At 47.1% G+C, this 23,644-nt stretch overlaps 1 protein-coding gene across 3 annotated transcripts in view; it reads left to right on the plus strand.

The window, feature by feature from the left end:
* The window catches only part of PRDM15 (PR/SET domain 15), a 391,258-nt gene that overhangs the window by 125,989 nt on the left and 241,625 nt on the right, over positions 1–23,644 (plus strand). For all 3 annotated transcript variants that reach the window (XM_030203815.1, XM_030203817.1, XM_030203816.1), the window contains exon 5: positions 628–880. In XM_030203815.1, the coding sequence (XP_030059675.1) occupies positions 628–880 (253 nt within the window). The remainder of the gene's footprint in view (positions 1–627; positions 881–23,644) is intronic.

A 23,644-nucleotide genomic window follows, 5' to 3' on the forward strand; every position in this document is an offset into this window, starting at 1 on the left:
TTCATTTACTGTAGCTTATTCCTGTGCCAAAACTCACTAAGTCCATGACATTTTAATGTCTTTGTGTTGAATACTCTTTGCAAAATTCACTCAGTTCAAAAGCTCCTACCTATTTTTCTCAAAACTGTTGTTGATGGACTGAGTGAGTTTTGGAATGAGTTTTGGGAAAGTGCTCGTCAGTCAATTCTGTAACAAGATGCTCACTATAGGCACTGATTATAGAACCTGTTTTAACCCTGTTCTTTATAGAATACTAATGCAAATGGCTAAAAATATGTATACATTAAGGTGCGATCATTTACACCAGCTTTGAAGCTGGTGTAAATGCCCATGCCTAGGTGTTAGCTTGGATGTATGTAAAGGATAGAGTTCTATTGGTTACATGTTGGATGTATGTAAAGGATAGAGTTCTATTGGTTACGTGTGTACCTGTGTGTTTTGCCGAGACTCCACCCATGCATGCTTCTGGATGAAACTAGCGAGTCCCAGAAGGCACAGACGTGGTTTGTGAAATACTTACATACAATGGAAAGCTAAGCGTGGCCCAAGGCCGAGGTGGTGTATACCAGGATGGTGGAAGCCAATAAAGATATTTCACCAAGTCACACTCTGCTCCTGTTGCTGCAGGTTTTCCTGAAGGAGGGGCCTGTTCTCCACTTGGACACCAGCAACGAGGATGACTGTAATTGGATGATGATGGTGAGACCAGCCAGTGATTATGAGCATCAGAACCTGACTGCTTTCCAGCATGCTGATGATATCTACTTTACCACCACACTAGACATTCCTGCTGGCACAGAGCTGCGTGTCTGGTATGCAGCCTTCTATGCCAAGAAGATGGACAAACCTGTCTTAAAGCACAGCATGATGACTCACCATGGTAGGGCTTCTTTCACATTTCTTCGCACTGCAGCACAAAATATTCCCCAGGCCCTGCACTTCATGACATTCCATGGGTCCTGTCCTTCACTAGGAAGACATGCTACTCGTATGCTGTTAACATAGAAAATCTTTCTGAAATTCTGCTGAACTCCTTGTGGCCCCATATCTCAAATGTCATCACCTAGAACAGTATCTAATTGGATCATGCTATTTGTAAGATGTCATTGATGACGTCATAGGTGATCTGAACTAGTTCTTAGGGGGGGAATTACAGGAAAGCTGCTTACAGAATATTATAAAGTATCCTTTTATTCTTTCCGCCCCAGTAGGATGTTGGTAAGAAATTATACATAAGAGGTTGAGAATTGTTTGTTTCTGTGTTCATTTGTCTGTCTGGGGGCAAAAATAACTCTGAAAATTTAATGGAAGAGGACTAAATCTAGCATGGGAACAAAACTAATAAAAAGACACACTGAGTTTGAAATTGGGCCAGGTCAGACTAAAAAAACTCCCTAAAAAATGGCCCAGTGTATTTCTGTGGGAGAAGTAGTTCCAGTTTGTAGCATAAAAATGTTGATACCCTGAAACTTAGCAGTTAGGGAGCTGCTACTTTCAAACTGCCCTTCTTTCCATATCATCATGCTGATCAATCCATAGACTGGTGGGTTGTGTCCATCTACCAGCAGGTGGAGATAGAGAGCAATCCTTTTGCCTCCCTATATGTGGTCATGTGCTGCCAGAAACTCCTCTGTATGTTCTCTATCTCAGCAGGTGGTGGTCACACACAGCAGCAGCTCTGGCTAGGTCTCCAAGCCTAATTCTTAGGTTTTGTTGAGTACCTGGGGTTGAGGGCTCTTCTTGAGCAAGTGCAAACCTGGTGGTGCCAGGTCCCTCCTTTTCTCCCCCCTCCTGCTGGCTCCGTTAAAAAAAAAAAAAAATTGAACATCCTTTAAGGGCGTTTATTTCAACGTTTATATCAGCGTTTATTGCAGCTGCTCACTGGGACACCAGTTCGTTACAGCTTGGAGCGAGAAGCAGGTAATTTTTACCTTTTGTAGCGGGCAGGGGGTTCCCTGTTCGGTCTCCACGTGGCTTATGGCGTCGGAGGGCGAGGGCGCAAAGAATCGCTCCCCGGACCGCGTGTGGCCATCTAGCAGGGGGTTTCAAAGCCTGAATCGCCTTTTTTGGGCGTCAGTTTGGAGTCCAGTCAGAGTCCCGGTTCTTCCTCCGGTGCGGCGGTTTTTCCCGCCATAAACGCCCATCCCCCGCTGCTCCTCTCCCCCCCCCCCCCCCCCCCCCCATTTTGGCTGGCCACTCTGCTCGGACGGCTTCTTCTTGGGCCGCCCTCGAGGTGGGAGACGTTAATGCTATGGTCGCCCTTGATTCGGGCGACGGCAAGAAAACGGCAAAAATTAAGTGCCATTTTTCCCGCGCGGCTCCTTCTCGGAGTTTCGCGCCGGACGCCATTTTGGATGCGCAGCATGTTTCTCCCCCGCTCTTGCGAGCGCCGGTTGAGGGTGCGTCTAGGGCCGTGGCCCAGGCTGCAGAAGTGCACAGTCTGGGGGGTTTCTCCTCTGAGTTTATTTTGCTGCTGCTTCAGGCTTTTCTTATGCAAAACGCTGCCCCTGCTGCCCTGTCCGATAAAGGGGTTGAGGCCTCCGGAAGCAAACGCCCTCGGGTGGATTTCTAGGCCCTAGAGGACTCTGTCTCCTCTGATGTAGATGAGGGGAGCGTATTCCTTAGAGGAGACGGATTCCCGCTCGGATGGAGCGGATGACCCCTCTGCAGCGCGGATCTTTCGCTCAGAGGATTTGCCCAACCTGTTAGTGCAGGCCATGAGCATCTTGAAGATTTCCTCTCCGGAGGACGTCTCTCCCTCAGCCTCTGCTGGCTCTGCCATTATGCTGGGGACGAAGCGCCCGCCTAGAACCTTCCACGTGCATGAAGCCATGCACACCTTGATTTCGGCTCAATGGGATGTCGCAGAAGCGAGCCTTAAAGTGGCTAGGGCTATGTCCCGCCTCTATCCTCTGCCTGAAGATGAACGGGAGGCCTTTCTTTGGCCTACCGTGGATTCTTTAATCACTGCAGTGACTAAGAAAACGGCGTTGTCGGTGGAAGGTGGCACGGCCCTAAAAGACGCCCAAGACAGAAGATTGGAGGCGGCTTTAAAGTCGTCCTTTGAGGCGGCTGCTTTAAGTTTGCAGGCCTCAGTTTGCGGCTCCTATGTGGCCAGGGCGTGCCTGACGATTGTGCAGTGGGCTTCCCCCTCGGATCCTTCCTTGAGGGCTGATTGGCCGGCCCTGGAATCGGGCTTGGCCTACTTGGCAGACTTGCTGTATGATGTCTTGAGAGCCTCGGCTAAAGGCATGGCTCAGACAGTCTCTGCACGGCGCTGGCTTTGGCTTAAGCATTGGTCTGCTGACCACGCCTCTAAGTCTAGCCTGGCTAAGTTGCCTTTTAAAGGCAAGCTGCTCTTTGGGGTCGAGCTGGACAAGATTGTGACCGATCTCGGCACATCTAAGGGCAAGAGGTTACCGGAGGTCAGGGCTCGGGCCAGTGGTGCCCGCCCCGGTTCCTCCAAAGGACGGTTTCAGGAAGCTCGTCGGTATCGCCCGGGCAAGTCTGGCTCCTCTGCCCCCTCTTCCTTCAAAAGGAACTTCTCCCCCAAGCAGCATTCCTTTCGCAGAGACCGCCGTCCCGGAGGTGCGTCCTCCGGTCCTCCCCCAGGGTCTCGTACCCAATGACGGGGCGCTGGTCCATGGCCCAGAGCAGATTGGGGGACATCTATCCTCGTTTCTGGGCGAGTGGACCAGGGTAACTTCAGACGCTTGGGTGCTGGAAGTCATCAGAGATGGCTACAAGCTAGAGTTCTGCCGACCCTTAAGAGATGGGTTTGTGCACTCTCCCTGCAAGTCTCCTGTCAAAGCTGTGGCAGTGCAGCAGTCTTTGGACAATCTGATCCACCTAGGTGCGGTTGTTCCGGTGCCAGAAGATCAGCTTGGCAAGGGACGTTACTCCATTTACTTTGTGGTACCAAAGAAAGGAGGTTCTGTCCGGCCTATCCTCGACCTCAAAGGGGTCAATCGGGCCTTGAAACTTCGGCACTTCCGAATGGAGACTCTCCGCTCTGTTATAGCGGCAGTGAAGGCAGGGGAGTTCCTGGCATCCTTGGACATCAAGGAAGCTTACTTGCATATTCCCATCTGGCCTCCTCATCAACGCTTTCTGCGTTTTGCAGTCCTGGGCCGACACTTCCAGTTCAGAGCCCTCCCATTCGGGTTGGCTACTGCTCCGCGGACCTTCTCCAAAGTAATGGTGGTCATCACGGCCTTCCTACGAAAGGAATGAGTACAAGTCCATCCTTATCTGGACGACTGGTTGATCCGAGCCCCCTCTTATGCAGAGTGCGGCAGAGCTTTAGACCGGGTGATTGCTCTTTTGAGCTCCCTGGGGTGGATCATCAACTGGGAAAAAAGCCAGCTGCACCCGACCCAGTCCCTGGATTATCTGGGAGTTCGTTTCGACACCCAAGTGGGCAGAGTGTTCCTGCCAGACAATCGGATTGTCAAGCTTCAGGCTCAGGTGGAACAGTTCCTAGTAGCCTCTCCTATTCGGGCTTGGGACTATGTGCAGCTGTTGGGCTCTATGACGGCCACGATGGAAGTAGTGCTCTGGGCCAGGGCCCATATGAGACCTCTACAGCACTCTCTGCTGCAGCGCTAGACTCCAGTGTTGGAGGATTACGCTGTGCGCCTTCCCTTGGATCCAGCGGTGCCGCAAGACGCTGAGCTGGTGGCTGAGGACAGACAAGCTGTCCGCAGGAATGCCTCTTTTGACCCCGGAGTGGGTTGTCGTCACGACGGACGCCTCTTTGACGGGCTGGGGAGCCCACTGCTTGGGAAGGACAGCGCAGGGGCTCTGGTCTCCTGCAGAGGCAAAGTGGTCTATCAACCTCCTGGAACTCAGAGCCATTCGGTTGGCGCTTTTAGAGTTTCTCCCAGTACTGGCGGTGAAGCCAGTACGGGTCCTGTCGGACAATGCCACGGCTGTGGCCTATGTCATTCGCCAGAGAGGTACCAAGAGCGCCCCTCTAGCCAAGGAGGCCATGAAGCTATGCCTGTGGGCGGAAGCGAACCCGGAACAGCTGTCGGCGGCCCACATTGCGGGAGTCATGAATGTCAAGGTGGACTTTCTCAGTCGCCATACCTTGGATCCCGGAGAGTGGCAGCTATCGGCTCAGGCATTCTTGGACATCACGAAGCGCTGGGGCCAGCCGAGCCTAGATCTGATGGCGTCATCAGCCAATTGCCAAGTGCCGCGCTTTTTCAGCAGAGGACGGGACCCTCGATCTCTGGGAGTAGATGCTCTTCTCCAATAGTGGCCGACACAGGAGCTCCTCTATGTGTTCCCGCCCTGGCCCATGTTGGGCAGGGTGCTAGACCGGGTGGCAAAGCATCCGGGCCGGGTAATCCTGGTGGGTCCGGACTGGCCCAGACGTCCCTGGTATGCGGACTTGATCAGGCTCTCAGTGGACGGCCCTCTGCGACTGCCAGCGGAGCGGGGCCTGTTGCATCAGGGTCCCGTGGTGATGGAGGATCCCTCCCCCTTTGGTCTTACGGCCTGGCTATTGAGCGGCAGCGTCTGAGGAAGAAGGGCTTCTCAGACAAGGTCATCGCCACTATGCTGAGAGCGAGGAAGCACTCTACTTCTACTGCTTATGCCAGGGTTTGGCGTACCTTTGCATCGTGGTGTGAGGCAGGCTCTCTTTCTCCCTTCACTGCTCCAATTTCTTCAGTGTTGGCATTCCTGCAAGAAGGTCTGGAGAAAGGCCTGTCGCTCAGTTCCCTTAAAGTCCAGGTGGCGGCTCTGGCTTGCTTCAGGGGTCGCCTGAAGGGTGCTTCCCTGGCCTCGCAGCCTGATGTGGTGCGCTTTCTCAAGGGAGTTAATCACCTACGCCCTCCTCTGCGCTCAGTGGTGCCTGCGTGGAATCTCAATCTAGTGCTAAGAGCCTTGCAGATTCCGCCTTTTGAGCCCTTGTCGAGGGCATTGCTGAAAGACCTGACGTTGAAAGCAGTCTTTTTGGTGGCTATCACTTCAGCCAGACGAGTTTCCGAGCTCCAAGCGCTATCATGTCGGGAGCCCTTCCTGCAGTTCACTGAGGCAGGAGTGTCTATTCGCACGGTGCCTTCCTTCCTGTCCAAGATTGTTTCTCGTTTCCATGTGAATCAGCAGCTCTGCCTACTCTCCTTTCGTAGGGAGGACTACCCAGAGGAGTACTCTGCTCTCAAATATCTGGATGTGAGACGAGTCATCATCAGATTCTTGGAAGTGACCAATGATTTCCGGAAGTCAGATCATCTGTTTGTGCTGTTCGCAGGTCCTCGTAAGGGTCTGCAGGCATCCAAGCCTACAGTGGCACGATGGGTCAAGGAAACCATTGCAGCGGCTTATGTGGCTGCGGGGAAGATGCCGCCTATCCAGCTGAAGGCTCACTCCACTAGAACACAGGCGGCCTCGATGGCAGAGACCGGGTCCGTCTCCTTGGAAGAGATTTGTAAGGCGGCAACTTGGGCATCGGCTCATACCTTCTCCAGTCATTACCGCTTGACTGTGGCTGCTCGGGCGGAGGCCCGGTTTGGAGCTTCAGTGTTGCAGTCAGGGATTTCTATGTCCCACCCTGGGTGAGTACTGCTTCGGTACATCCCACCAGTCTATGGATTGATCAGCATGATGATATGGAAGGTAAAATTATGTATCATACCTGATAATTTTCTTTCCATTAATTATAGCTGATCAATCCATAGCCCCTCCCAGATATCTGTACTGTTTATATTCTGGTTGCATTTCAGGTTCAAGTTTAGTCTTCTGTTCCTGTTCAGGAGGATCTTCGTGTTCAAGTTTTTTTTTTTTTCGATTGAATTCTTCTGGAGTTGAGACGATTTTGTGTTACAGTGAGCTGCTGCATTCCTCTCCCCTCCGTTTTACGGGGCTGGATTGAGATCTAAATTCTGCCGGCGCTCCCTCCCGCTTTGTGCGGCAGTAGGGCAGCCTTATATCCCTCCCGCTTCGGCGGTGTTAGGGTCAGCCAGCTCCTCCCGCGGTTGCGGTCGCAGGATAAGCCAGATCCCCCCGCATCGGCGGGTGTGGTGTCCCTCCCCCGCTCCGCGGGGATGAGCTGGATGGATTCCCCTCCCCCACTTGTGTGGGGATGAGCTGGGTTGATTCCCCTTCCCCGTTTCGGCGGTGGTGAGCTGGGCAGTGTGTCCCTTTGTGGGTGTAATTCTCTAAGTGCTGAGTCCTGCGGATGGAGCTTTGATATCGACATAACTGAGGAGTTTTCGGCAGCACATGACCACATATAGGGAGGCAAAAGGATTGCTCTCTATCTCCACTTGCTGGTAGATGGACACAACCCACCAGTCTATGGATTGATCAGCTATGATTAATGGAAAGAAAATTATCAGGTATGATACATAATTTTACCTTTTTGCACCTTCCCACTGTTGCCACACCACTATTCCTACTGAGATGGCTCTGATTCACGTATATATTTCTTTTTTTGTTGTTTTTGTAAATTGTATTGTGACATCTAGGGACTAAACCGTGTACTTGGCTATTGGTTGCTGTGTGTACAGCCTCCTAGTGGTAGAGAAGCACAACAATATCTGTTGCCTTGGTACAGTGGCATCTTGTGGTTTTAGGGCCTGATTTTATATGAGAAGTACCAACAGATGGACATAGCTAGCTTGATGAATTCACCCTTTGTACAGACCTGTGCATATCCCAAATATCCAGTGTTTCGCTGTCTCCAGCAGAAAGTAGGACAGGCTAGCCAGCTCATATTCCTAGGAGTGCCTGAGAGGCATAGGGAGATCAGGATAAGAGGGCCTGAGCTTGGCTGACACTGGATGGAATGCCATAGGGATTCAGAACCCAGCGGGGTTTGAGTGCTGCCTCCTGCAAATCCCACCCCTCTTACTTTCTATCTTCTTTTTTCACCTTTCGTCCTGGGGGAGAAGGGTAGCCTAGGGAGTGTGCCTCTGTCCTCCTTTCCTACCTCTGAGGGGAGACCAGAAACTTGGGGCAATTTCAACATACAAAGTTTTTCAGAAATACAGAAAGAAAAGAAACAGGGGAAAAAAACCCAGTCTAAGGGTAATTGTCCTCATGGGAGGAACCTAATAGTTGCTGTCTGATGTGAGTGAGAGGATTAAGGGGAACGTGTCCTGCTCATGGTGCGATAAGAAAATTGACTTGGGACTGGTGAATGCAGACAGTTCTGCATGGCCTATGGCTGCTACTGCAGCAATCTCAGTGTGGAGGGGCTTTGTTGCAGCTCTAAAGAGATGGATACAGCATGAACAGCAGAAGGACTAGAGGACAATTACAGTCCTGACAAGGAAGTTTCCAGGAGCAGCTCTGTATTGTCATCTTCAGCAGGAGCTAGAGGTGTTAACCTAATGACAGGAATGCGCACCATGTTGGGACATAGCATGGCTCCAGACTGCATGATGGGTCCTTCGCCTTCTCCTTGGATAGGGATCAGGTGCTATCAGGATCTGCAGAAGGGGGGGGGGGGAGGTTCTCCTTGGAATTTATGCATTTTCTTGATGAAAAAGCCATGGACCATTGTACTCCAAGGGGCCTATTGTACTCCAAGAGGCCCAGATGGGCATTTTGATGAGGATGTAGATGAGGCAGGGTTTCTGGTATTGGTGGGATTCCTGGAGTACCTACAGTACCCTCCTTAGGAGACGGGGGAGATGCTGGAAGAGGAGGCGCTCATAGCAGGTGATGCAATGGTGATGTGCGTCTTTTAAGAGGGATGATATGCCTTTTCTGGTTGCCCATGTTCTAGTGGTCCTTAGAGTCTCAGAGGAGCATCCAGTGGAGCAGGGTCCAGCAAGTAGTGGTGTAGCCACAGGTGGGCCCGGATGGATCTGGGCCCACCCAAAATTCTGGACAGAAACCAAGCCCCGCCAGCTGGAAGAGGTCTTCTGGCGGCCAGAAAGCTCATTCTTCTACTTGCTGCAGCCAGTGGCACAGTTCATGCAATGCTGCTGTGCCCCCCCACCCCCCACATCATGCTCAGTTTTTGCGCATGCAAAAAAACGGAACACGTGCTGGAGGGGAGAGGTTGGTGCAGCAGGTGGACACTGTCACCAGCTGCAGCAAGTAGGAAAATGATCTATTCTAGTCGCCGGATGACCTCTTCCAGCAGGCGGAGCATGGGGATCCCTGTTGGAGGTTGCTGGTGCAGGGGCAAGGGTGGAGGAGAATTGTGTGCCCACCCAGTTTGAGCTCAGGCCCATGCAAAATATGTCTGGCTACGCCTCTGCCAGCAAGGACCCATTACTAGAAGGGATTTGAAAGCCTAGTAAGGATATTAAAAATATGGTCCCAACAAAGTGGGAGACTCAAGATGGGGAGGTCTATGGCTAAATTGTATGCAATTCCAGTGGAAGGGAAAGAGAAACTCTGGCTGCTGAAAGTGTATGCCTTGGTTTCCATGATCATTAGGAAGACTGCTTTGCTGGTGAAGGATGCCAGCCCTCAAGGATCCACATGACCGTAGAACAGAGCACCTGCTGAAGCAGTCTATAGAGATAAAGATAGAGAGGAAATGGTGACAGGAGGAAGCTGGTAGATGAGGAGAATATCTAATGAGAAGGGAGAGCCAATAGTGACTGACATGTATTTAAGAAAAGAAGAGCATGAGGAATCTCATAGAGAAATAGGGAGGAGAGAAGAGTATATTATAGCTAAACTCCAGAGTGGAGGAGTAGCCTAATAGTGTAGTGGGCTTTGATCCTGGTGATCTGGGTTCAATTCCCACTGCAGCTCCTTGTGACCTTGGGCAAGTCCATTGATCCTCCGTTGTCTCAGGTACAAAAACTTAGATTGTCAGCTCTCTAGGGACAGAAAAAGTACCTGCATATAATGTGTACAGCGCTGTGTATGTCTGGTAGCACTAAAGAAATGATTAATAGTAGTAGTAAATTCCCATCTTTTTAAAGTGGATGAAAAAGGAAAAGGTAGGAGTCCCCTGGCAGACAGGATTGATTAAGAGAGGTGACTCAGAATCATGCAGCCATATCTCAACCAAGCAGACAATATCAGGTTTAGAGTCCTAAATGTAAGACCTAAGAAGGTGAACCTTGCCACGTAGTGAAACGATGTTCAAAGAAGCAAGCTTGAGACATGGCAGCTCTGTCCTGGAGGGGGAAGGGAGGTTTCAAAGAGGAAGAGAAAGGTGAAACATCTTATCTGTGGATAACATGATGACCTATGTGACCAGCAGGAGAAGGGTGGTGGCTCCAGAAGGTCGGAATAGGGAGAAACGTCACCGAGGCAGTCAGAAGAGTAAGCAACCATAAAAAAGTAAAGCCATGAGTATAAATGGATGTGCACTCAGAACATGCACAAAGGAGCTTAACATTTTCCTTTGTTGCACTCATTTGGCACGCACTAGCGGCACATGCCACAGATAAAAGCGTTGCAAGATATGGGTGAGGAGAGATGATGTCACCCGATAGATGGAGACTGGGCAAAACTTGAATCAGGCTGCTTCTTAGCTTTCAGAGAGCAGAGCGATAGCAGGAACCTGAGAGGCGGTGATTGTAGGCAGCTCTAGGATTGAGCCACTTTCATTACTTGCAAAGAGTAGCAGGGGTATGAGTGGTGGAGACTGTAGGTGAAGCTGGGATTGGACTGCTTTTGCAGCTTGCAGAGAGCAGGGCAGTAGCGGGAGCCTGGAAGACACAGCAAACCACAAGGCAGAATGGTCAACACAATCTTAATACGTAGTCCAGTAAGTAGGGGGTATGCCCCAGGTATAATTGCTTCAAGATATGGGCAAGGAGAGATGATGTCACCTGAGAGGCAGTGACTGTGGGCTTCCTTTCGTCAGTTTGTTTTGTTTAACACTTAATCCACTGAGTATTATTGTTAATTCTATGGGCTATGGGGTTAGCCTTACTCTTAAAGATGACAACAATTTAGAGGTTATATCACACTACAGATGACCTGAAGCTCTACAGGTCCAGTGACCAACAATTAACAGAACAACTCAGATGACATAAAGATAATCTTTGGTCTGGACAAATGGGCTAAGGCAACTTTCCTTAGATGAATTTGAACAAAACTGAAAACATCCTTTTGACTGATAACTGTGAGCTACAGGAATTTAAATAGGAAAGGGTATATAAATATCTCTGCATGATAGGAGCGACAATCAAGCATAAATCACAGAGAAAAAAGATCAATAAAGAATATTATAGGAGGCTAAAATTAGTACTGAAGAGTGCATTAAGCAGCTGGCAATTCCTGCGCTCATACTGCATTGGAATTGTAGACTGGCTTCTTAAAAATCTTGAAAAACTAAATGTATGAAACAAAGAACACCTTCATGCCCATGAGGTCATTTAAAAGATAAGTATATGCCAAGACTTTACATTTCCCAAGCCAAAGGAGGAGTGGATGTAGAAATACGTTATACCTATCGAGCCACTGTCATAAGCTTCTAGGCTTACTTAACAGCGTCATCAGATCCAAATGCACAAAAGGCATTGAAATATGAAAGTAAACATCCAGGAAACTTATCCATTATTAAACTTGGACAGTCATTCCAATTACTAGAAGGAACAAATGAAAATCCACCAGTACCAAAAGGAAAGGAATCAACAGAATTTGCAAAGGAAGAGAAAAAAATGTTTAAAAGAATTAAGGGGCCCTTTACTAAAGCTTAGTGAGCACTAACAGACATTAGTGTGGGCTAAGTGCCATATGGCCCATAGGTATAAAATAGGACGTGCAGCATTTAGAATACTAGCACCTGCTAAACTTTAGTAAAGAGGCCCCTTAATTAGCAAATGAATAAAACCAAGTGACAAATGCATAAATACAAGAAACAGTAAATTTGAGAGACTGAGATCATAGTCAACGTACTCTGGCTTGGGAGTGAGAAACTACCCCATTTGGAGACATTGCCACTGTAAGAAGCTCCTAGTTCAAATCCCTGATGAATATAGCCGTTGTTAGAAATCAAGAGTCTCAATGTCATGAAACTCTTGAAAGCCAAGTTGGTAAGTGTCCAAACATCTGTAGTTATCAACAAATTCTTACAATTGGTCTAGAGCCGATTTCTCCATTACCTTAGCTAAGAAGAACAAAGATGACATAGAAGATCACTGGTGTGTAGGTGATGTAATAATTGGACATATTCAAAGTGATTTAATTGCTCCTGGCCGATTAAATCACCTGTTTGGAACTTACTTGTAATTTTCAGCAGTGCTTATGCTGTTCTTACTGCTGAAAATTACCAGTTATTGCCAAATTGCAAACCGGCTATTTTGGGGGCATTCCGGGGGCAGAGTCGGCACTTGGCCGGTTAAGTGCTGATATTCAGCAATTAACTGGCTAGGTTAACTGCATAAAGGACCGCATAAAAGTCAGTCTTATCTTTATAAAGTAACCTATAAACGGTTATTACAGTTAACCGGCTATATTAGCTAGCTCTGAAAACCTGGAATTTCAATGCCAAAGCCCAGATAAACCCAGAAATTCAATGTTAGTCCATAATGATGGTGGCTGTCAACTGAATATCAGGCCTAAAGCCTCTGAATGCATGGAAAACTTAGTTCACTGTTATGTGCAATTTCTGTTTCTCCTCACATGCAGTCTATGTAACTGTATATTTATTGGAACTATTCTATCTAAGGATTTGATTAATAAGGTATACCATAAGTCTACTGCATCAAGAGCATTCAGATATGACTGCTGAGGTATATAAGCTTCTCTTAATTGATCTAATTTATAATGCTTGAATACTAACTTTTCCTGTGGCCTTGACAACAGGTAGCCTAAACCAGTGTTTCCCAACTAGTCCAGTCCTGGAGTACTCCTTGCCAGTCAGGTTTTCTGGATATCCACAATGAATATGCACAAACTTGGGAAACACAGGCGTAAACAAACTGGTAGCCGAAACAATAAACTAAAAAAATAATAATCTAATCAAAGAATCAGAATGCAATTGGGTGTTGCGGCACAACATGTAACTAGAGCATCACATATAAAAATTAAATCCAAGGATCTTCAAAAAAATATGTGTAGGTTCTGATACAGTTTCAGTAAATTCAAGAGATTTCATAACTTGAAGAAAAGAATCTGCCTCTGTCTTTGTTGGCAAATTTAAATTACCCAAAATGACCAATATCCAGTTACAAACGTCACGGTGCCGAATGGCCGCTTAGCCTCTTAGCTGCTGCTAGCACCTCACATCTATCGGCTCTACTTTTTTACATCCTCGAATTGTCTCTCTCCATTGGAGTTTTGTGCAGCAACGTGAGTAAGGCGTCTTCATCAGTGAGGAAGGAGGGAGACTAGCAGTCGGGTCGCCAGACTGGTAAAAGTGCACCCTGCCATGCTTCCCCGGTCCCTTCACCCCTCCCATTCTAACTTGGCACTCTCCCTCGCAGAAGCGCATTCGTCCCCCGCCAAAAGGGATGTCCTCCAAGATCTGAAGCAGTGCTTGTCAGAAATTCAAGGTGACATTAAGGCGCCTAAGGAGGAGATTTTGGACTGCGTGGGTGCCCTTAGTTCTGACATTAGAGAGTTGGGGGGAGGGCACATGGATGAACTGGAAGCTAAATTAGAGGAACATTCTGAATCTATCTCCACCTCCGAAATGTATCTGCTTCAGCTTAATATGAACTATGATGATCTCCTCTACAAGTTAGATGAGAATCGGGGGAGAAGACACAACCTTCACTTTTGGGGTGTCCCCGAGAAAGGGGCCACGTCCTGACTATTATGCGGACTCTTTTTGCCCAGGTCCTGGGTGCAGAGGGTGATTCTACTTTGCTGGAACTTGAGCGGGCACACCACTGATTTGGGGACAGCCTGCTGAGAATTCGCCCTGCAACATCATTGCCTATTTTGCTATGTTTGCTGACAAAGAGCGGGTGCTGCAATGTGTTCATCAGATACCTCCAGTGGAATACAATGAGACCTGGATCTCAGTTTTTCCAGATCTGTCCCAGTACACCCTAACTCAGCGCAAAGCCATGAAGCGAGTGCTACAGGTTTTAATAAAGGAAAAATCGCTTACAGATGGGCTTTTCCCTTTTGCTCTATGTTTTGCTGCAAATGGAAAACTGCATTGGGTTCTTACTGTTGCGGCCGCATGGAAGATCTTGCATTACGCGGTGCTTACTTCCTCTACTTTGCCACCTAGCTCTATGGCTCCTGTGACCCAATAAGACTCCATCAGTGGGAAACGGGTGCCTAATAAAACCTGAAACACCCTGCAGGAGTGTCTGCTCAATGACTCATAATTTGTGCAGTGGTATCTTGGTTCTGTACGACATATGTTCCTGATGGTTTGTTTTGGACTAAATGTGGGTAGCTTTGCTTTGGACTTTTTTTTTGTTGCATGGATGGCGGGATAGTCATTAGAATGCTTTAGGTTTGCTTGAGTGTGACTATGGGGGCGGGAGGTGGGGAGTGTTTGGTGTTGTGAGTCAAATCCTCTGATTTCCACTCAGGGATCCTCTGTGACTTTTGTTTGGTGTTTGATGTGGTTAGGGGGCAGGGTGGTAGGGAGGGGCATGGATGCATGGGGAGGTTGGGTTCTGGGTTGGTGGTGGGGGTTCACTTGTAGTTCTTCTTTATTCATATGTTCTGATTTAAAATGTTTTACCTATAATGTCAAGGGCTTAAAGTTGCCTCAGAAAAGGCAACAGTTATTTAAAGAAATGCTTCTGTTTTTACAAGAAACACACCTTCAGTACCGCCATGAGCGGCTTCTTTCTCATCCTCAATATTTTCATGTTTTTTGTGCTGTAGGATCGTTTATCACAGGTAATAAATTATCTGCATCCAAGATTCCCCAAACAGAACTATCTGCACACAGAATACTCTGTACTAGGTCTAGGGGAGGGAACCTTGGATTGGAACCTAACCAAATACTTCCGAGAGAGAAGAATGCAACTGAAAAAGCAGGCTGAAATATATATTAGCTTTATTATAGATAAGAAAAATATATATAAGTTACAAATATAGAAACCCTGGCAAAGCTTTAGCTGAATACAAAAATACTGGCTGAAACTTACAAACTATATTGTAACACTACACACTCTGATCCTTACTGGTTACCAGGTAAAATTACACCACTAATTGGCAATGGTACAGCTATGTTACGAGGTAGTACGGTTATTAGCAGCTTATCTCCTGATCATGGTATGACTATACCCAGTCTTTTGCTCAGGTAATTACCACTCACTAGCACCAGACTAATAGGAAATAAATCACCATGTCTCTCACCAGACTGACCTCCGTGGCAGTCCCTCGGGAAGTGGCACAGGATACTTCACAGACTCAAGCTGAGATTGCAGCGAGTCTTAGTCAGAGCTAGGTCCAGTACTCTGCAGCAGACAGGGAGGGCACAGGTCACTCCTTGCAGGTAGCTGAACCACACGATACTTTTCTCCAGATACACAGTTCAAGATGGTGGACCTTATCAGGTCTCTCTGGTCTTCTTTCCACCTCCACCTTCTTCCAAGGATTCTGACTAACTGATTTCTTCTTGTTCCCGCTTTTCCCAGTACCTCTCAGTCAGGTGACTGCAGGAACCCAATCTGTCTCTTCTTAAGCTCACTGCATGGCAAGAAGGGTCCGTTGTTCTTGACCTTCAGGTTGTTACATTGTGGTATGCATTTTCTGTTTCACCCGGCCTGCTGGAGCCATGTCTCACTCCCTTTCAGCTTCTCAAGGAGATAAAGGGGGGGGGGGGGGGGCTGGTTTGCCCACAGCATGTCTTTGGATGTTACATGACTGCTAGTGATTTTCCAGAAAGCTGAATTAGCTAAATCACTGATGTACAGGTCATAGGTTGCAGACGCCATCTTAATGTCATAGGATTATGCAGACCAAGACCAGCAAGGTGAGACACACAGGGAAATACCCCTACAGTGCTTCTCCTGCAGACGATTCTAAGAAATGAGGGCTACTATTTTATTACACTGTTCGTTACAGGTCCAGGTTGAAAAATCCTTGGATTTCCACTCAGGGATCCTCTGTGACTTCTGTTTGGTGTTTGATGTGTTTAGGGGGTTGTTTTGCCGTCTTTAATACACCCTGATCAGGTTGGCTTTGTGGGTCAGCAGCAAGCAATGGATAATGTGAGACAGATGGTGGATCTTCTTTATCATGCCTGACAGATTGATACTCCACTGTGCCTTTTAAGTGTAGATGCTGAGAAGGCCTTCGACCAAGTCCACTGGTTTTTCATGCTACTGGTGTTGGAGCATTTTGGAGTTGGCTCCCATTTTCAGACTTGGATTCAGGCCTTTTACTTTTCACCTAGAGCATGTGTATATGCCACTGGAGTAACTTGGCAATATTTTCTTTAACTCGGGGTACATGTCACTGATGCTTTTTGCCATGATAATGGAGCCCCTCACTGTAGTGATTAGGTTGAACCCGGATATTACAGGGGATCAGGATTACAAATTGATGTTATTTGCAGATAGGGTTCTGCTTTCCCTCACCTACCTTTTGATCTTTCTCCCTAACTTGATGAAGGTTCTTACAGAATACTCCGGTTTCTGGATTTAAAGTTAATGTGCCAAAAATGGAGGCCTTGGCTGTTGACCTCCATCTCCCGATTTTGGAAACTCTTCAGTCTTTCATTCTGATGGGTGCAGTGTGAGATTAATTATTTAGAGGTTACTCTTTACTCCGACTTATTCTGATTTGTTCTTGGCTAATTATCCCAACTTGAGCATTGGGACTGTTTGGATTTGTCTTGGTTTGGCAGAATAGCTACACTTAATTGAATATTTTACCTCATTTGATGTACTTGTTTCAAGTCCTTCCTCTTTGAATGTCCAGGGGGTTTCTATCGGGTTTGCAGGATCATTTGATTCGATTATTTGGTAGAATAAGCGACACCATTTTCCTCGTTCCTTTCTTTAATAGGGATCAAAAGAAAGGGGGCCTTGGTGTATCTAACGGTTTTTGGTGTTGTAAGGTAACCCAGGCGTGGGTGGTGATTGAATGGTTTCAAGCGCGACTCCACTGTGACTCCTGCCCCAACTACTTGACTCTTACCGCTCCACTCCAGGGCCTGCTTGGGATGACTTCCTGCTTTGCCCGTCAGCTGTACGCTGGCTTCTTAGGGTGCACATGCTTGCTTCTTTCAGAGTTGCGGTGGGAAGCCTTGCAGGCGCGCTTGGAATAATGTTGTAGGCCTGGGCATATTTAAGGAAAGCCCAGGCCCTCCTCTTGTGCCTTCGCAGTGAGGTCCTCCTGGTCCTGCCTAGTCCATTGTGCTTCCTGTTCCGCCTTGCCGGTGTCTTACAAATTTTTTCTTGCCTTGTCTTCATATACCGAGTCCTGCCTTATCTCTCAGCTCCAGCCTTGCCTTGTCTCTCAGCTCTGGCCCTGCCTTGCTCTTCTCCTAGTCCCAGCCTTGTTGTCTTGTCCTATTTGGTTTCACCTGGATCTAATTCCTTCCTTGCCTTGACTTGTCTGGGTCCTGTTCTTGCCCTGTTGCCTTGCTTTACCTTACCTCATCTGAATCCTGTTGCCTTTCTTTGTCCAGAGCCAGTTCCTGCCTTGTCTGCTTTATTTTGTATAGCCCTGTTTGCCCAGCCTGGTCTTGCCTTGTCCTGTCTAGTCCTCTCTGCCTTGTGCTTTCCCAAGCCTTGTCTTCTGTTCTTGCCTTGTCTCCAGCCAAGCCTTGCCTGCTTCATCTGTTTCCAGGCTGAGTTCTGCCTTCCCAAGTACTCTGTCTAGTGCTCTGCCTAGCCCGAGTGACTTGCCTGCCTTGATCTGTGGCTACGGCCCAAGGGCTCACCTCCTCCTTGAACTTTGACACCCACAAATTATGGGTTCATTTGGAGCAGACGTTTATGGGCCCTTATTTGTTGTGTCACCTATTGTGGCTTCCCTGTAAGCACTGTCATCTTGCAGGTGGCCTTTGTCCCTCTATCTCTACTACTTTTTATCACTGGGGTGCATTTTTCTCTATTCAGGACCTGATTTTGTCCCACCATACTCCGATTGTTTATAACCCGCTATTCTCTCTGGGATTTGTTCCTGGTACATTTTCTCATTGGGCTTCCCTTGGGTTGACCACTTGGGGGCAGTTTTTTGATGAGGAAGTCTTTCTTCATGCTTATGGAGGAGTATCAAGTTTTACCACATGAAACTTATGCCTACGCTCAATTGTGACATTTTTTGACTACAGCTTCTACTGCGAGAAGACTCATTTTTAAAGGACCTGTGCAAAGATTGTAGGGGATCTAGGGGCTTGATCTCTTGTCTGTATAAATTTCAATGGAAGTAGATCCATCCTTGTATTCTCCATCATCACAATTGGCAGTGTGAGTTGGGGCTTTTTATTGAGGATGATGACTGGACCATTATGGAGAAGGCTTTGTTGAAGGTTTGTTTCAGTGCCCTTTAAGGATAATGCAGATAAAGTTATGTTTTGCTGGTATCTTACCCCTATCCGTCTCCATCACATATTTCCTGGGGCTTCCTCTCTTTGTTGAAGGGGTTGCGGGGACCAAGTACCATGGTCTATATTTGGTGGAGCTTTGTGAAACTCAAAGCTTACTAGAGGGCTGTCCAACATTGGTACCAATATTGGTTGGGTCGCCCAATTGCCTGGACTCCCGTGCACTTTTTGTTTCCTAAGAAAGCACCGGGACTATCTCATTCACAGTCTTAGATTGTTTGCTGTGCCATGTGTGCAGCTTGTGGGACTTTGGTAGCACACTGGAAACAGTCTACAGTGCCATCTTTGGTGAAATGGGTGGCTAAACTTTGTGATATGGAACATTGCTGGCTACTTATAATCACACTCTTGCTAAATGGGAAGCTGTCTGGACATCTTTTATGACTCATTGTTCTTTTTAGCTCTGAGACCACTGCCTAGTTTGGACTTCAGACTGCTGGCTCCCTGGGGAAGGAAGGGGAAGGGTTGGGGTTAGTGTTTCTTGGAGGGGGAGAATGCAAAAAGGTTTAGAAATATTGTATTGTGTTCATTTGCTGTTCCAAGGTTGTCTACCCTTGTAGTGGGGATTTATTTCCTTTTGTTCATCTTTAGCTACTTGCTATCTTGTTCTTTGTTGTTCATTTTCTATTGTATTGACTCTTGGTTTTAAATAAAGACTTCTCCCAAATTAAAAAAATATCCAGTCGCAAACAAGAAATTTTCTATCATCTCAACTAGGAGAGAAAAATAAGCAGAGAAAAGTCCAGGAGCACAGTATACAATAAAGACTTGGAGAATGGGCAACTTCAGTAAGGACAAAGGACAGTGTCAGCATGAATAAAAAATAATGTACTCTTATAAATTGCAAGTAGAACCCTTCCACATTTAAGTGAATGCGGTTTTGAAATTACTGAATATCCAAATTAGTTAGCCATGATTCAGTAATAAAGAATAAATCAGGGGTTTTTTTCTGTATCAAATCAAATAAAACTGCAGTCTTATTATGGACCAGCCTAACATTTACCATAAGTATTGATACAGGATTGAGGCCCCGCCTCTACAACAGAACTAAGTCAATGGCTGGCTTGAATGGTGCCAAAACCCACAAGAAGAGATCACACTACGGCCAGTTCCATCCTTCTAGCCCAAGGTGGTGTCTTCCATATTATTCAGTAGATATTTCTTCCATTCTTTATTAGATTATAGAATAGGGAGCTGCTATCTGAAAATAACTTCATCCTTTTGGAAGTCAGATTGCCTCTTTGTTCGTTTTGGAGGTAGTAAGAAAGGGTAGCCAGACTCTAAGGCCACCATGGCTCAGTGGGTTAAGGATGCCATAGCATCAACGTTTATTTCCAGAGTCCTTCCAACTCTAAAGAGGGTTCATGCACATTCTTGCAAGCTCAGTATTGTCTTGGAAAGAATGTAGTAGGTTTGTCCTACTATAGAATATTTGCCAAGCAGCCGTGTTGACTTGTTTGCATTCCTTATTTAAGCAATACAGACTGGACCTGCAAGTTCAGGAAGATGTGGCCTTTGGGAACAGTATGTTGAGAACAGGCTTGGCAGAATCTCACCTGAAATAGGATACTACTTAAGATACATCTCATCAGTGACTAGACTGGTCTGGAGAGATGATAAAGAAGTAGAAATTAGGTCTTACCTGCAATTGAGTCCTTCCAGATTAGGCCAGAACCCTCCCATAAAAGTCCTAAGCTTGATCATTGTATTTCAGTTTGTTGTTCTAGTTGTCTACCCTGGCATGGTTCTTTCTAGTTTTTTTGTTTTTCTTTTTTTGTTCTTCTATCTTATTTTTGGGAGCCTTAAAGTTAGGAGGATGGCTTGATGTACTGTTGCACAGGACCTCTTGTTTGGAAGGGGAGAGGAAGTATTAGTTGTTAATTAAGGAAATACTTAATATCTGGGGTCTACACAGGTCTTTGTATAGGGTGACATCATCAAACTGCTTGTTCTCTGTCTATATTTGCTGTAGAGGAGTATAAACTCATGCATCTGGACTAGTTTGGAAGGTTACATATTACTAACAGCAGATTTAGTGTCTTAACGTTTGCAACCGATCCTTTTAGGTTCTTTTTAACCACTTTCCTCATTTTATTATAGTCACCCTTTCAAAACGTAAATGCAGCTATGGTAGATTTCTTTTGTGGGTTCATCCCAGATAGCAGCTCAAACTTGATCATGTTATGATCACTGTTTCCTAGGGGACCCAACACCGCACCTCTTGCACTATGCCCTGCATGCCACCAAAGACCAGATCCAAAATGGCTCCCCCTCTTGTTGGTTCCTGGACCAGCTGCTTCAAGATGCAGTCGTTTATTACATCTAGAAATTTTGTCTCCCTGGCACTCCCTGATGTAACATTTATCCAGCCAATATCAGGGTAATTGAAATCACCCATTATTGTAGCATTGCCCAGGTTGCCAGCTTTCCTAATCTCTGTAAACATTTCTGCATCTGTCTGTTCGTTCTTTCCCGGCGGACGGTAATACAGCCTTACAAGAATACTCCTTCCCTTCACACATGTACATAAGTACATAAGTAGTGCCATACTGGGAAAGACCAAAGGTCCATCTAGCCCAGCATCCTGTCACCGACAGTGGCCAATCCAGGTCAAGGGCACCTGGCACGCTCCCCAAACGTAAAAACATTCCAGACAAGTTATACCTAAAAATGCGGAATTTTTCCAAGTCCATTTAATAGCGGTCTATGGACTTGTCCTTTAGGAATCTATCTAACCCCTTTTTAAACTCCGTCAAGCTAACCACCCGTACCATGTTCTCCGGCAACGAATTCCAGAGTCTAATTACACGTTGGGTGAAGAAAAATTTTCTCCGATTCGTTTTAAATTTACCACACTGTAGCTTCAACTCATGCCCTCTAGTCCTAGTATTTTTGGATAGCGTGAACAGTCGCTTCACATCCACCCGATCCATTCCACTCATTATTTTATACACTTCTATCATATCTCCCCTCAGCCGTCTCTTCTCCAAGCTGAAAAGCCCTAGCCTTCTCAGCCTCTCTTCATAGGAAAGTCGTCCCATCCCCACTATCATTTTCGTCGCCCTTCGCTGTACCTTTTCCAATTCTACTATATCTTTTTTGAGATACGGAGACCAGTACTGAACACAATACTCCAGGTGCGGTCGCACCATGGAGCGATACAACGGCATTATAACATCCGCACACCTGGACTCCATACCCTTCCTAATAACACCCAACATTCTATTCGCTTTCCTAGCCGCAGCAGCACACTGAGCAGAAGGTTTCAGCGTATCATCGACGACGACACCCAGATCCCTTTCTTGATCCGTAACTCCTAACGTGGAACCTTGCAAGACGTAGCTATAATTCGGGTTCCTCTTACCCACATGCATCACTTTGCACTTGTCAACATTGAACTTCATCTGCCACTTGCACGCCCATTCTCCCAGTCTCGCAAGGTCCTCCTGTAATCGTTCACATGGAATTTCTATCCATAATGATTCCACGCTACTATCTGTGTGATGTGGAATGTTTATTTTATTTGACTCAATTCCCTCTAACATAGAGCGCAACCCCTCCTCCAATTTGATCCTCTCTATCATTGCGATACAATTTGTACTTTTGTTAACACAGTTTCCCATTGATTGTCCTCTTTCCACCAAGTGTCTGAGATGCCTATTGTGTCTACCTCATCATTTAGTGCTATATATTCTAACTCTCCCATCTTATTTTTTAGGCTTCTAGCATTTGTATGCAGGCACTTCAAATTGTGTTTTTTCCTTTGATCTACGAGCAGCTTAGAAGTTGAAGAGAATAATGTGCATCCTTTATCCTGCTCTCTCATTAAGCACACCTGGCTTACTTTCAGCATTGTTGAAACCTCTCTACTGGGATTCCCTAAATGTCCTGTTTCAATAGAAACCTTCAAGGATACTCCACACCAAACCATGCGCTTCTGAGCGACTGTCAGTTCCCCCCTCCCCCCATTCTAGTTTAAAAGCTGCTCTAGCTCCTTTTTTAAAAGTTAGTGCCAGCAGCCTGAGTCCATCCCTTTCGGAACAGTCCTCCTTAACCAGAATGTCGCCCAAATCTAAATCCCTCATCCCTGCACCAGTGTCTCAACCACGCATTGAGACTTCGAAGCTCTGCCTGCCTTTTGGGTCCTGCCCATGGAGCGGGGAGCATCTCTGAAAATGCGACCCTAGAGGATCTGGACTTCAGTTTTCTCCCTAAGAGCCTAAATTTGGCTTCCAGAACCTTCCTCCCACATTTTCCTATGTCATTGGTACCCACATATACCAAGACAGCCGGCTCCTCCTCACACTATCTAAGATCCTGTCTAGGTGACGCATGAGGTCCGCCACCTTAGCACCAGGTAGGCAAGTCACCAGGCAATCTTCACATCCACCAGCCACCCAACTATCTTTATGCCTAATGATCGAATCACCAACTACAACAGCTGTCCTAACCCTTCCCTCCTGGGCAGAACTACTTGGAGACATATCCTCGGTGTGAGAGGATAGTACATCCCCTGGTGGGCAGGTCCTGGCTATAGGAGTACTTCTTACTTCACCAGGGTGATGCTCTCCTTCTAGGAAGCCTCCCACCTCCAAGGCAGCACAGGGGCTGCCAGACTGGAGGTGGCTCTTCTCTACAGCATCCCTGTAGGTCTCCTCTATGTACCTCTCTGTCTCCCTCAGCTCCACCAAGTCTGCTACTCTAGCCTCAAGATAAAGGTGCTGAGGAACATTATTGAATTTTCCAGAAAATAGACCTGTTTTGTGAAGATTCAAGTGTAGAATTTGACTGTATACTGTAGATAGGCCTTTCTTGACCTTTTGTTGAAGGGAGAGAACCTATACCAGTGTTCTTCAGTGCAAGGCCCGGGAGCCTATGTAGGCCTCTTGGGTGGTTCTCATCATCGTGGCTTTTTTTCTGCTACTTCTTTGCAGGGGCGTAGCCAGACTTCCGTGAGACGGGGGTCCAAAGCCCGAGGGGAGGGGGCACATTTTAGCCCTCCCCTCGGCGCCGCCCCCCCCCCCCGCCACCATTGCCGCCCCCCCACGTCTTTTCCGATCCCACTCCCGCCGCGAACCCTTCCCTGCCGCCGCCTACCTTCACTTTTGCTGGCGGGGGACCCCACTCCCCGCCAGCCGACGTCCTCTCTGTCCTGCTCCTGCTCTTGTTGCATGCATTGCTGATGTCCTGCACGTTGTATGTGCAGGACGTCAGACTCAGAGAACAAAACTCTGT

The sequence above is a fragment of the Microcaecilia unicolor genome, chromosome 5, assembly GCF_901765095.1.
Source record: "Microcaecilia unicolor chromosome 5, aMicUni1.1, whole genome shotgun sequence".
Taxonomy (NCBI): Eukaryota; Metazoa; Chordata; class Amphibia; order Gymnophiona; family Siphonopidae; genus Microcaecilia; species Microcaecilia unicolor.